General features: G+C 30.2%; 1 protein-coding gene across 2 annotated transcripts in view; it reads left to right on the top strand.

The window, feature by feature from the left end:
• Positions 1-558: 558 nt before the first annotated feature.
• The window catches only part of LOC125067209 (suppressor of lurcher protein 1-like), a 74,299-nt gene continuing 58,762 nt past the window's right edge, over positions 559-16,095 (top strand). For both annotated transcript variants that reach the window (XM_047675666.1, XM_047675665.1), the window contains exons 1-2: positions 559-853; positions 10,497-10,533. In XM_047675666.1, coding sequence (XP_047531622.1) covers positions 10,504-10,533 — 30 coding nt within the window. In that variant the 5' untranslated portion in view covers positions 559-853; positions 10,497-10,503. The remainder of the gene's footprint in view (positions 854-10,496; positions 10,534-16,095) is intronic.

A 16,095-nucleotide genomic window follows, 5' to 3' on the forward strand; every position in this document is an offset into this window, starting at 1 on the left:
AAATCCATCTACCTACCCGAATTGGAGGAGCGTGGTGGAAAATGCTCCAAATATTCTCCCCAAAAGGAGAGGAGGCTTTAACCCAACAATGGGAAATTTACAGGCTGTTAAAAAATGTTCAATAATAATAAAATAAAAATATTAAAAATCGAGTCTAAGCTGACAAAGACTATACCAGACATACACAAACAAATAATAAACTGAATTGATGAATTATTTCTTTTTGAAATCTACTAATTAAGATATAAAACAAGAAAATATAATTAATTACTGTTTAGATATTTTTTTTATATTTTATATATTTAATACCTTTACCTTTTTAATACAATAAGTTCAAGAAAATGTAAACAATAAAAATAAAAGTCGACATGCGAATTGGCATGTCATTATTTGCACCTCGTATCTTCGCGGTAGAATTTCTCTTGGACTTCTGATCCTTTTTTTATTTGAATATAATCTTTATTTGTATAGCAATAAGATTGAAACCTATATACTATATTTTGTTCCTCGTACTTAGAGCTGGAGCGCGCTAACTCAGTTATCAGTGTGGCATGAACGCGTTAGCGGGTGGACGTCTACGTCGTAAACGTGGTCGTAGCTCGTAGCACCACTACGTAATCCATATTAACTACACTCGTAGACAATTGAATTTAAAAATCCTCTCGACAATGTAGTAAAAAGTATTGGTAATTGAAGTTTCTGTTTTCTCTCAAGTTAAGAGTTCGTCGAAACTTTTCTGTTATTGAATTAAGTTTTTTGTTTAATGTATTCCTTTTGAGTTATCTCAGATATTATTAAGGTATATTTAAATCTGATAGTGTGTCCTGACCTGTAAGAAATTCGGATATGAATGGTAAGTTTTATCAATTATATTATTTTGTCTTAGAATTTTTAATTTTTTTTAATGCATTATGTTAAAATTATTTAATCCAATTAATTATGTTATTAAATTAAAACCGCAAGTCAAATCATAACATATAAATGAGTTTTCATAAGAGTTAAATATAGTATATTTTTTAATTTACTTTACCTAATACATGTATACGTATCTGATATTAATTATTTCCTCGTGAGGATAAAAGCAATTTCATTAACGCGAATCGTCAACTGCGTCAATCTCATGATTTCCAATAACAATAAAATTGCAACGTTGTGATGTTCGCGACACGAATGAATGATTGACTCTTAATTAAAAGACCGGCTCTTATTATTTTTAATCTTTGATGCGAAAAGATAAATAAATAGAATTGATGTCAACAAATTAAAATTTATTCGAGATTTTTTAAATTCTACAATTGAAAATTTTATCGAGAGAAATTTTACTATCTATCGTTAAAAGAAGTCGTATGATTTAATTACACAATAAAAAACGAAGCGCTTTAGTAGTAAATAGAAACACCAAAAAATAAGATAAAAACGCTTTAAGCGCTTCAACTGTTTGTGTAAATGTATCAAGGAATTTTGAATCTATATCATTTTTAAGTTGACTCCTTAAGAGGACTATAAACTTTTCCAGAATAAAACCCAAACGGACTTAGAATAATTCATATTATAAACTAACCATTAAATTAAAATGCATAAATTAAAAAAATTAATGTAATTTCAATGTATAAAAATAGTGAGAAAAATATAAGTAATGCATATATGAGAATTATTAGCGGTTACAGCCGCAAAGGAAGCCTTTTATAAAACTCTAACACAAAGCTAATTGTAGCTTTGTTTTAAAGCTAAGAGTAACAAGAGTTCAGTTATTAAGATAGACTTGTGTGCGTGTGGTATCTTTACTGGTATCTGTATGTATTTGTGGGAATTATTTTTGTTAAGAGAAAAAATGTATCATTTACTTAAAATTGAATTCATAATAGTTATAATTATTAATTAATATCTTGCATATAATAGTCAATTATTTGTCAAAAACAGATGATATGATATGATGATGATACAGAAAATTTGCAACACAAAGATTAAATGAAAATGATAATTCTAAATAGGTCTTTGACGTATGAATTATTCATAAATATTACTCTCCAGCTCTCTAAGTTGAGGTATGATGCGCTGCAGAATAATGCTTAAACCAACCGTTATTAATTACTGGACGTTATGTATGTAAGCATTAAAGTGCTTCTAAGAGAAAATTAAAGATATGTACATTGGCATGAAAATATAAACGTTTATTTTAGCTACAAAATATAAATACTATATTAAATTGCGCTCAACAATTAGACTTTATCAATAGAGATTTTTTTTTATCGAAATATTCTTCAGAAATCATATCGAATTTCAAAAAGTTCAATTTTTTATATTATATAAAATTAATCATTAATTCTAATAAACATATTATAAGAGATGACGTGACAAAACGCGTCACGAATGTTCTGACGTCATCACGTTAAAGTGCTCAGGGTGTTAAGAGCGAAAATAATCACTATCATACTCAGCCTCATATCATAACGAGCCTTATTTGTTTTTTTATATAATAGTTGCATATTTTTATGTGAACTATTTTGTCAATATATTTTACAAGCGAGCGCTGCTGAAACTATAAGATATAGAAGAATGATTTCTGTAAGAATAAGTTACAACATCTATAAATCTACAATATCTATAAATAAATATATTTTATCTCTGCTTAATAAAATGATGTTTATTTTGTAATGCCTAACTGAACAAACCTACTAAACTAATATACATTATATATTATCCGAGTAGATACAGCGAGTTTCGAAAAAGATATAAAGGTTAATTCACTTAATTTAATGATCTTTTATATAGATAAGTCGCAATTACTATTTTAAAGTGTAATGTATTAGGTATGGGCGACTTAATTCAATAAATTATATTGATGTAGATTATTTAGAACAAGAATGCAGTTAAATTAATTAAGTTCATCCATGCGAGGCCAGGCCGGTTGCCAGTTAATTTATAAACGATATAACACGAATCAGCTGTCCTTAATAATGTTAAACACGTACGTTATAATGTGCTCAGACTGAACTGAAAATTATTTAAAAATAAAGATAAAATTAAAATTATTTCCGTTAATGATAAAAATATTCCGATAAATAATTGGTGCATCATATACTATATTTATTTTATCTATGTATAGTATGCAATCAATGATAAGGCTTATATGGCTGCTCTATGTCAATCTTGTAGACTTTCGACATTTTCAACGAGTTAAGCCGTTAGACTATAATCACCAAACGTTATCTATGATTCATCATCATTTGCATTTCCGACTTGGTCCACAAATTAAGGGCTAGCGCACATCTGACAAATCATAGCCTTGAAAATACTTGTGAAGGTTTTAGCGATCAAACGTGCTTGAGAAAGCGCGCTTACGTTACGCAGACATGCGCTAGCGCGTCACTTCCTGTATCTCTGCCTAAGACAGAAGTTCGCACAAGAAGTTCTCTTAAATATAAATTGGTATTTTTTATAACTTAGAAATTATTTTATTATAAAATGTTTGTTGTTAATTAATCAGTGAACATTAAACTAGGCTGCTCTTTGGAAGACGAGCGTCGGTTGTTACTGTATGGTAGTGTATAGTGAATTGCCGGATTAATACGGCGAAGAGTATAGTTTTGAAACATTTCTAAAGCAATGCATTGCAATCAGGCAAGTAAAAATAAAATAGGTTGCACTAATAATTTAAATTATTTTCTATAAAAACTAAACAAGAATATAGGTCAATAACACTTTCAACATAACTGGCTCGTGTTCCAAGTGTATGGCATGTCATGAAGGCTCAGATTTCAATGTGAAATCAAGTAAAAGTTGTTGAGTTTTACGTCGAATTCTCAGAAACAATCTAGTGTTATAAAATTGGCAATATTACACTTGTGTGCCTAGAAATGTAAATTTATTATTATTTAAGTAAAGTCTTTGTCGAAAACGGTGTAGCCTTACGTTATCTGTTTCTGATGCAAAAATAGGAAGCGAATATTGTTATTGTTATTTTAGAGCTTATTTCACCATATTCACAAAACGTGGGTTGATGAAGTAAGTTTTGTCTCGGTAGATTGTTATCTAAATAATATTAATGAGTTATAAATATTATAAAAAAAAAACTAAGATTCACGAACGAATTTGTATGTCTACGCTCCATGGTATAATTAAATTTGACTAAAATATCCAATCACTGAAGTTTGAGTATGTGTTACTAAAATATATAAAAACAATGTAACATTAATAGTAAAGCACAAATAAAATCGAATACAAAATAATAAATCAATGAAAATTTCCCATAGTGTGAAACGACGCGTGTTTTTGTTAATACGTCAAAATTGCTGTCACTTTTTAATTAGTCACTTCGATGCATTAACAAATTATTAATTATTTCTACATACACTACCGAAAATTTGCATTTGCTTTTGTTGCTTCATTTTAATGTTCCGCCATCTTAATCTGCCTTTTGTTTTATAATATGAGGTACTTATATAAATTATATCTAATTTCAGTAACTGTTTCGTTTGTGTGTTAGCTTATAAGATTGCGGCCTCGAGGTCTTACATTTAAGCCTGCTCGGAATAAAGAATAGTTTTGGCTGTCAAGTAAGTTGACAATGTTACTACAGACTCCCTTGCTTCGGAAATACGGCCCTGAGCCTGATATCTCTACTCCTCTAATGGTAATAGTTACTTGGTAGTAGGACTTTGCTCAAGATCATCTAAGTGCGTCTCACTTATCACATATTCTAGTTCCAAGCAACATGTGCATATTTTTGTTTGTTAAATTGATCGAAAATGAACAGTTATATTCCAGCTGATATCCAGGTAAAATACTACCAGAAGAAAAAAAATTAATAACTAATTTATGTATAAATTATCATGAAAAGGCTTGGAGTTTATTCGTAGTAGGGCTTTGTGCAAGGTCGTATGGGTACCATCCACTCATCGAATATTCTACCGCTAAACAGTAATGCTAACTAGTGTTGTGCTCCGTTTTGACTATAGAGACAAGGGATAATACATTTTAATTCTTCTCTTCTTGGTGTATTGGTGTTGTAAGGAATAGCTATTATTTCTTAAGGTGCCAATTCTTATGGGTGACAGAGCACTTTTTTATAGTAAAGGTAGTAAACGAGCAGGAGACTCGTCTGATGGAACGTAGTAGTCCCTTTCCATCAGGTGAGCCGCCACGGCATAGCACAATTGCAAAACCGGGTTGCTTGCAGGTGCGCTGCCAGCCTTTAGGAAATGTGTAGTTTTTTTCTTGAAGGTTCCCAAGTCATATCGATTAGGAAAAACCGCCGGCGAAAGCTCATTCCAAAGAATATTTGTGCGAGATAAAAATGCCTTAAAAATTTCGCTGTTGTGGATTTTGACTTATCATCAGTTGGTCCATCAAATGGGCCAAATATATACATAATGAAAGCAAGAAAATATATTGACCTGTCTTTGTGCTTTTGGAACTTGTGATAATATTTCTTGTTTATTAGTACAACAAAACTAGTCCTTGATATTGGCTGCGATTACCATAATTCTTTCAGTAGGGCAGCTCGAATTTAAATAGCAGAATTATTTGTATATAAAAAATATGAAAATATTTTTGCTCCCATTTAATTTTATCACGTTACATTAGTGTGAATAAATGAAAAATATAAATTACTCGTGCGTGTAGTTTTAAAAGATAATGGTGGGCAGGCATAGAAATGCAGAGCGATTCAACATGTCCCCATTTCAATACAATGCACATAGAATACGAAGTAAGCAGAAACGCTATGTTAAACGGAATATTTTATGCGTATATTTTTTTTTAAATTAAAGTGGAATGAACAATGAGCAAAGGAGAGATAAATTTTAAATATAGAATATTATTAAAGCAATATTTTTCGATTTAAAATTTATATATTTTTTATACATTCAATATATAACAAAGTTTGAAAATAAATAAATGTATTTATTTTCGAACTATTAACAATGAAACCTTTCTGTTTATTGTTCTATGCTACTATGTAGTATTTAATATATGTACATAATGAGTTCACACAGCACAACAATACATAATATGATAATATTACGTACGTAGTAAGTACTACGCGTTCAAAGTGTTTCCCACATTGAGTGGCTTCCACTTAGGTATAATAACCTAATTTTAATCATAACTTGCAACATATTTAAGCCTGTATTTTGCTTAATCCGATGAATATTCATAATTGTTCCATTCATAGGTGATTATGGAAACTCGCTAGCATTATTCAGTTATGAGTAGTTATAACATTGACAAAATCATTTAAAAAAATCTACCTTATAGTAACTTATAATATTATACGTAGAATTTTATTACTTTGATATTTTGTAGATTAGGCCATTATAGATTTTAATTTTCTTTTTTATTCGATAAATAAAACTAAAAAAAAACACAAAAATACATAATATATATAATAATTATAACGCGCCTTTAGTTTTTAATAAAATATCTTTATATCGATACAGATTATTTAAAAACAGAAAATATCACTTCGTTTCATAAAAACTTAGTATGTCGTAAAATAAATTTAACCCCGTATTGAGGAAATGAGACGACAAAAGTGCTTACCCTCACATAATGGCCACTACTTACTGTAGATGGGGCACTTAGAATTTATTAACATTGATTTCAATGTTTCAAATGAATAAACATCTTACTATAAAGGACGAATGATATAAAAAAGTTTATTTCTATATTATAAAGTTGTTAATGTCTCTTTGGTCTCGTAAGTTTCGAGGCTGCAAATCTTATCGTCCTGGGCTGGGCCAATGAAAAAGGTTTTCTGTCAAAACATTCTCAATAGCTTGGATGTTTGAAGATGGATGAATCTTGCTCTACAAAGCACCTTAAGGCGTTACTTCTACTCAGAAATTCTTTCAGGTCCTATTGTATCTTTCCTTCCACCAGAATATGTAGTGCACAGCGACAGTGTAGTTATGTCCGTACTTGTGCACTAAAATAAATCCTCTAAGATTACCACGACAGCAATACTCAAAGAAGAATTTAAGTATTTAAAATCGGTTACGAGTACCTCATCATATAAAGATGATTGTTTCTTGTTTCCGTGTTCATAAAAATAATCAAACCTAAACGACATAAAACTTACATAAAATAATTATTTAGTGGATATCTTAGTATATTTAGGTGGCGTATATTTCATGAGATAAAGCTTATCATGTCATTTTAAAATAAAAAATAAATATTGGACAACATCACATACATAACTCTGATCCCAATGTAAGTAGCTAAAGCACTTGTGTTATGGAAATCAGAAGTAACGACGGTACCACAAACACCCAGACCCAAGACAACGTAGAAAACTAATGAACTTTTTCTACATCGACTCGGCCGGGAATCGAACCCGGGACCTCGGAGTAGCGTACCCATGAAAACCGGTGTACACACCACTCGACCACGGAGGTCGTCAAATGTCATTGTAGTCGGAGAAAATTTCGAAGATCGTCATTTGGTTTCGGATAGTGATATAAGCACGGATATGGGCACTAGATATATATATATATATATCTTTATATATATTCAATAACAATCTTTAATTATCCACGTAAATGTGGGTTGTTGATAAAATATTAATCAAAAATCAGACTTTGATAAAAAAAAAATCTACGTCACGATAAAGTTATATTAAATACAATATTATTAATGAATTTCCAATATTGCTTTCGCGGTAGCTGAGTTTAATATTTCTTACGTCATTTTTTATTAGGCGTTTACACACAAACAACTATAAATTATTTACTAAAAGCATTTTAAATTGTGTTCTAGTTTACTGTTAAACAGAATTAATAAGTAGTTTGAGTGATATTTGGTCTTACTGCCTTCATCTACTTTTTGATGCAGATTTGTAATTAAAACTATTGCTGATTTAACTTGAAGTTAGGCTTTGTGTAAAGCTGGATAGGTACCATACACTTATCACTTATTGTATCGTACTTAGTATTGATGAAGATGAGATCAGTGTAACTACAGTCGCGATGGACATAACATGGCGAAATGGCCATGTATATAGACAGTGATGACCACTTACCATCAATTAACCCATTTGCTAGTCTACCATTAAATGGAACATAAAAAAATATTATTGTAATCATTTTGATATAACAAGTCGGATGCAATTGGCTTGGAGTATTTTTTAAGATTGGTCCTTATATCAACGAACATACATATAATTGCAAATCAAATTTGAAATAGATACAAGAAATTGAAAGTCTTTGCTCAAGCATAGATTACTTTCTCCTTTAACTTCTCCTAGTCCAATGGGACAGAAATTCGATGGGACTGGAGCAAAGTTAGATGTACTAATGTTTTTTAAGAATTATAATCAGGTAAGCGAAACAATAAATTATTTTGGAATTTGAATGGATTCGAATGAGCCCTTCAAACGAAAATTGGTACATAGCTTAAATATTTTATAACGTTTTTCTAAATCGTTAAATATTTTTCGTATTCGAATTTATGCAAAGGTAATATAATAACAGTTAACAATAATAAGAAACACAATTTATTGCACTTTATCGTATTTTAATAATATAAAAGTCAAAATCAAATATAGAACAGTTTCGCTGTGTAACGGTTTTTATTGCATATGAATTTCATCTGATATAATATCGTGCAAATTGCTACGTGTGTGCGTAGCTTTAAACGTTAAAATGTTCCCCTATAATAGCCCTCAATGCTGCCTAAGTAGCCAATCCCTAACGTTCAACCTAATGGCCCTATCTTAATGTTGATATTATATTTTCGTTATAGTGGCTTTCCTTTGTATGTAAAGGAAAAATGTTCCTGATGACTCTGTAGTTTATATCCTATAATATATTAGACGCACCGTTACAATACGGTTAGGAGATGGTCCAGTGTAAGAACACATTAATTTCGACTGATAGTTGCGGGTTCATATATGCAGTTTTCGTACTGTATATATGGGATTAAAATCTGCCATAATATATTGTGTATTAGTAAAAAATACGTCCAAATAGGAGAAGGAGAAACTAGAAAAAGAAGGCTTTACCCGGCTGGGAGATATTTGCGGGCTGTTATTTCACGGTTTCGTTAAGATTTGTATCAATATTATAAGTTTTGTATTATCCTCACTAGCTTTCATAGCTATGAAATTCGAGGTTAGGTACATATTAATTATTCTAGTAGTAAATTGAGGGAAACAAAACAGATTAAACTATTCACAATGTTATATTATAAAACGAGCAGGTATATTTTCTTATTATAATTATTGAACACAAAAATTAAATACTAATTTAGAATACCGATAAGCATAAATAATGTTAAACTGGAAATATTAAAGACAAATTATATTTCATTGATTTGATTTATAATATAGGAATTTCATCCTTTCTTTTTTATCTTCGCTGGAAAAACGCATCACGCGTCTCCCCCACATGAAGTAAGGAGGGGGGGAGTAGTTCATCGATGCCGAGGACTACTACTAAATCAGTATACTTGACCTACCTTGATATAGTAGTAAACTTAGTATTGCTATATTATACTTTGTGCAGGCACTATATGCTTAAAAAGAGAGCTTTACCACACGCGATCGTTCTAACCACTATGTGCTATGTATCAATAATAAGAAAAATACGATATATTTTTTTTATACTTGTGAATTTATTTTCTTTAATTATAAAGTCTCTCAATAACCATAAATTTCGATATTACACGTATACCGGGAATGCCGTGACGGCCAGATTTTTTATCATGCAAGAAAATAGATAACTTGTAACCAATATCCACAAAATACGTGACTTTTAACCCACAGTAACGATTCGTTGGAAATATTATATACAATTCAATATCCAGCTATAAATCTACTCTATAAATCAAACTTATCATCAAAATTTCCTTGCCCTTAATCCATTTATTTTGAATCAGCGCAGTACATTTTTCTCTTCTATTCATCTGTATATCGGATGGACTGGCTGTTACCATTTCACATTATGCGGGCAGATTTAGGTAATCGAGCCGAGAAAATAAACGTTAATCGCAATTATTCTATTAAATCAAAATAGCTTTAACTAATTTATAAATTCAGATAAATAATAATACATTAGCTATAATAATGCTAGGACTTAGAACCAAACACATTATATTCGTAAGTATATAATAAATCTTTTTAATTAAATCTTAGTGTCGCCAGTAATAATATTCATTTCACTGTGAATACCCGCTTGGCGTCCCTTCATCAGCTAGACTCTGTCTTGGCGTAAACACACTTGTTTTTCGAGCCGCTTTGTTTAGAGACTGTATGAATGACCGTCTCCGATGTGCATATTTGGTACGTTATAATATCACATGTTCAGGCGAATGGTACATGTAATAATTATGACAAAATATTCCAAAATTATCTGCTTAATAAAAGTATATCAATATATAATTTAATTTATATATTGATATACTTTTATTATATTAAATACAAAATTTTCATAGAATATACTAGTAATAATAGTAAATTTTAGAGTAAAAGTATTTATAATTCGATCTCTCTGTTTCAGATTCACAATGTGGCCAAGAGGAATAGAAAATATGAAGGTATGTTTAATATCAATAAATTGAAATGTCACGTTAAAAGAATCCTTTAAGTTAGTATTCGCTAATTTTAAATAGGATATTAATTTACTTGTTTATCATGATGAGGATGATGAAGATATAAATTACTGAGTTTCTTATTTTTTTCTAGGTAGAATATAAATTCCGATCCAATAGTGAGTTTAAAATAAAACTAGTTTTTTAACGGATTTAATCGCGTATATTAATTATTTTATTTTAACATCCCGACGTTTCGAGCACTTTGCAGTGTTCGTGGTCACGGGCAGACGGGCAGAGTTTGTTAAAAAACTAGTTTTATTTCAATGTGTAATAATCGCGAAAATCTAAGACAACATTATAATGAGTTTAATTTATTTCATTTTATCTAAACTGACGTTTCAATAGCAGGACAATAAAGTACATCTTCGATTTAAATTTTATTCTTTAAAGCCAAACTTACTTTATAATGAAGCAGGGTTGCTAATTTAATTAATTAACTACCATAATTACATAGTACTCAATTAGATAGTTAGAAACGAAAGATTAAGATTCACAATTAACACGACCTCCGTGGTCGAGTAGTGTGTACACCGGTTTTCATGGGTACGCCACTCCGAGGTCCCGGGTTCGATTCCCGGCCGAGTCGATGTAGAAAAAATTCATTAGTTTTCTATGTTGCCTTGGGTCTGGGTGTTTGTGGTACCGTCGTTACTTCTGATTTCCATAACACAAGTGCTTTAGCTACTTACATTGGGATCAGAGTAATGTATGTGATGTTGTCCAATATTTATTTATTTATTTATTTATTATTTATTTATTTATTTAACAATTATTTATAGTTATAATTTATTTATATCACTAGAAAGATTTAATTTATTTATGAACCAAAAATTATATCAATATAATATATGTATTTACTAGTACATATACAATATGAATAACCAATTTAAATGCAAATCAACCCATTTCGTAAGCGAATTACAATATCACTTTGGACTAGAAAGCATTTCGATTATACAGATATATTATACAGAATTTCCAAAAAAAGGACGGTAGGTATATACAATAATGTTGATTATTAATTTCTTCTGTAGAAATTACTGTTGATTGACTTAAGGCAATACAAATTTTGAGGTGTCAAACGACAGCAGCAACTTTAAACAAATGATAAGTCAAATTTAGACGTTCAAAGTAAGTTTTTACACAGATCTCTATTTAAATAAAGCAATACGTGCATTGTTGAATATTTTTTCGGCTTAAATATATTTAATATGTTTAAATATATACAAGCCAAATAAAAACATAATATTAATATCAGTCATATCATATCAGTTCACAATGATGTCGGGGATCCTGAATTAAGTTTTAAAAAAGGGTCTCTTTCATCTCAGGCAATAAATCAGGTTTAGTGATAATTCATAAAGTGGTAAATCTGATAACCAATTTTCGTAGCCGTGTTCTTTATTCAAATGATTATCTATCCAGCATATAGAGGCAATTAAGTAACGGTGACGTCAGAGCGAAAACTGTTTTAATCTGTATTATGTGTATTGGTATCGATTGAATACTACGTACAAAATTGTATAGAATACATTTTATATAGTGTGACGTTTCATTCAGTAAACATCATCGAAAATAAAAAACAATCTCCTTGATTTATAAGTCCGTATTAAAACTTAAATATCGATATCGTCAAACCAAGAGTTTCAAATCAAATAAAAATCAAATCAAGATAGTACTTTAATCTTTATTGTACACCAGTAAACACATAATTTAGTCACGTTTAAGAAAGATGCACACGAGGCGGCATTATCGCTAAAACAGCGATCTCAACCAGACAACCTTAAGTTAGAGGAAAGAAACAGATATAGAAAGAGGTAGGGGTGTACAAGGCAGATATATAACATAACGTTACAGTGAAATAATAAAATATTTAAAATAAAATAATGAACAGTACCTGATATCTAACATGCATACATTTAAACAGTGTCGATAAACTATTGGCAACAACGAATCACTACCTTGACTGTGTATGTATTTGTTTGACACTCTCGACCCCCCCCCCTACCTCCCCGAATAGAGTACAAAGGCAATCGCTGTTGGACTGATTATACTATGGAACCTTCGGTTCTGTGCTATATAAAATAATACACATGTTCACTTTATCTTTTACATGCATTCGTTAATTTGACTGTGATTTAATTTAAGTATGGCGTTTGCCTATTATCTATATATTTAAGCAAGTACAAATTTTTCATATTACTATATTTTATTGAAAGTCAACTTTATAAACAACAATATTATTTTATAATTATATCAAGATTATTAAATTATTTAAAGAAAAAAATTACTATGTTTTTATATAGGTATGTCTATCTTTTTTCTAAGTCAAGTTGTTTGCAGGATGTGTGGTGTCTGTGGTGTAATATTACGTACGTCTAATATAAAAAAAAAAACCAGTAAAATCCTTAATTTTTAACTCTACTAATTAGAACTAACTACACCTCAGCGCAGTGAATAACATCATTATTACATATATTTTGTCTTTAAACAATATATTAAAAGTTTTGTGTCAAATATATTAAAAGTTTTGTGTGAAATCATGTACACTCAAGTACATGATTTCTATATACACGTACTTTTAGCTATATAAGCTGACGTGTTAACGGCCAGTGGACATCCGTAGATACAGCAGAAATAAGCGTTTCACTTAACAAGATATCGGGTTTTGGCAGGTTATATTTTAAAACGGTTTGCGAGGGGAAATTGTGGAAATGTATTTTACAACGATACGTATGACGTGTCGAATATACGCTTAAAGCTCGTGCACTTTATCGCCGTCATAGTAACTCTGTAGGTATGGAAAGATACCTATATTGACGTGATGTAACAGTTTCACTGGGATATTTTTCTATTGTCGTGTCGATGGGAAAATTATGAAATATTTTTGTAACGTTTTATTCAATTTAGTTTTAAATAAAACAATTGAATGGATGCAGTTTTTATTTTTTCATTTATGATATGTTACGGTATTTTATGAATTAAATTTTCAGTTCTTAATAATTTAAACAACATTACAAATTAACAGGTCTTGGAATTTATCAATACGATCGATTTGCAAAATGACTATTCCATTTTTTTTACGTAAAAGCCTACTCAAATTAAATATTTATTTATTTTAATGTTAATATAAAAAATGGTATTAACATTTAAACTTGAAGATTATTTTTTTTTTTAAATATTCACACCTCTGCCTTAATTTATAGAAAATACACTGCTTGACGACGCTGTTATGAGCAAATTTTGCAACTTATCTAGTTCGCTTTTCGATTGCGAATAATAGTTATGTAATGATTATTTAGGTACATCTACATACCGGTTTTCTCGGGTCACGTGATAAACACAAACGTAGGCATGTAAAAAGCAAACAGTGACGCTTGTTTGGATTCGAATACGTGATCTACAATTGGACTCTATATCCACTTTGTTATCACAGCTCAATTCAACAGATATCAAAAATCAAAATATACTTTATTCAAGTAGACTTTTACAAGCCCTTTTGAATCGTCATTTAACAAATAATTTAAAGTGAAGCTACCACCGGTTCGGAATGTAGATTCTACCGATAAGAACCGGCAAGAAACTCAGTAGTTACTCTTTTTCAACATATAAAAATACAGTCATGTTAGTTAAATACAATTATACGTACGTACATACGTATGTTATGTCTCCTGCCTGGAAGTCAACAAGCATTAATTCCACGCTTTTTTATCATCAATATAATCTTGTATCGAATAATATGTCTTCTTTACCAATGTATTTTTTACAATTGATTTGAATCTATGAAACGGTAAAGCTAAAAATGTCTTATAATAAATTAATATAAGCAACGTTAAATGTTATACAAATGTTTTTGTTGGTATGTTTAAATGAGTTACACGTTTCGTCCTATCGTCGCATTGTCTGAGTTGAAATGAGTAACTTATAAGTTATGTTAGGACTTGTGTACACGAACTTAGTTTTCTCTTAGCATTCTGTGAACTTATACTAATGAATTATTTGATATACTGCGTCTATTTATTAAATATAAATTATATAGTGTTTGTATTTACACAGTATATTAATGAAACTTTTGGAACGACACGGATTTTTTACGTAAAGATTTCGACGAATAAAACAAAATAATACTGTTTCTAAACTAATTAAAATAAAGACTTGGAATCATTTGGTGTAAGACACGGTAGTTTTATCAAAGAAAAAATAATTATTGTCAGTTAATAAAGTCGTATCAGTGAAGAGATGCATTATGTAATGTCACATGATCGTGTTTTGGAGAGTTTTTATTCAAGTTTTTATTTTTATTAGTGTTTTTTATTATTAAAGGGCGCTAATACACCAATAACGAGCAATTGTTTACAAGACATATCTTAAATTGCTAGAAAGCTCATTCATTCCGCCATTTATGTCTACTGTGTCCATTTTTTGTGTTTTTTGTCTTAACCGATGATTGCGGGTTGAAACCCAGTTAAACACCACTGAATTTTAATCTGCTTAATATGTGTTTATAATAATAATTCATCTCGTGCTCGGCGAAGGGAAAAATCGTGAGGAAACCTGCATGTGTCTAATTTCAACGGAATTCTGCCACATGTGTATACACCAACCCACACTGGAGCAGCGTGGTGGAATATGCTCCAAACCTTCTCCTCAAAGAGCGAGCAGGCCGTAGCCCAGTAGTGAGAAATTTACAGGCTGCTAATGTGTACATTTTTAAGTGAAGATGATCCGTGACGATTGACAAAATCACGTGTAGTTATAATGTGATACTTTTAAAATTACAATATAACGGTTTTAAATTGCATTTAAAAAACCATTGCATTTGCTCGAAACATTGTTTTCTCCAAAACTGTGTCACGCGTCCTCATCCTAAAAGAGGGCCATTTTCATCGTGAACAGTACACGTTGGATTTTGCTTTAAATTTGTTAAGCGCCTCACTTGTTTTGGAAGTGTTTGTTTAGGAAGCTACTTACCATTTGTTTGGTTAGTTTGTTGGTATGCAGAGTGGTACCCATTTGTAACTTAACCTATGATAAATATAATATATATAATATAAGCAGATTAGATTATTCTAAGCTCGAATATAAGTCTTACTATGAAAACATATACATTTTTTTTATGCTTATATTATATATATAGGTAGGTGATCTGACTTGTAACTATAGCGGTAATTTTGATCTGCTCTACATTATTCAATTAATCATCTATTCTGACTGATATGGGTTTAAGCATCACATAAAGTATTAACTTGTCTTTTAAGACGAATTGTCATAGTGAAATATCCATTAATATTTTAATTATTTACGAGCATTGCTTAACTGACATTAAAAACAAATGAATTAAGTTTAATAACAAGTCAAATTTATTCTTATTTCTTTCTAAATGCTATGTATGTATACATGTTAGACCTTTACAAAAAATATGTAATAGCTTCCAAAATCCAATTTATAGCAAATTTTTCTTATTAATGATAAGTATGTATAGCGTATTCCACCAGGCTTCATCAT

Source organism: Vanessa atalanta, chromosome 11 (assembly GCF_905147765.1).
Source record: "Vanessa atalanta chromosome 11, ilVanAtal1.2, whole genome shotgun sequence".
Taxonomy (NCBI): domain Eukaryota; kingdom Metazoa; phylum Arthropoda; class Insecta; order Lepidoptera; family Nymphalidae; genus Vanessa; species Vanessa atalanta.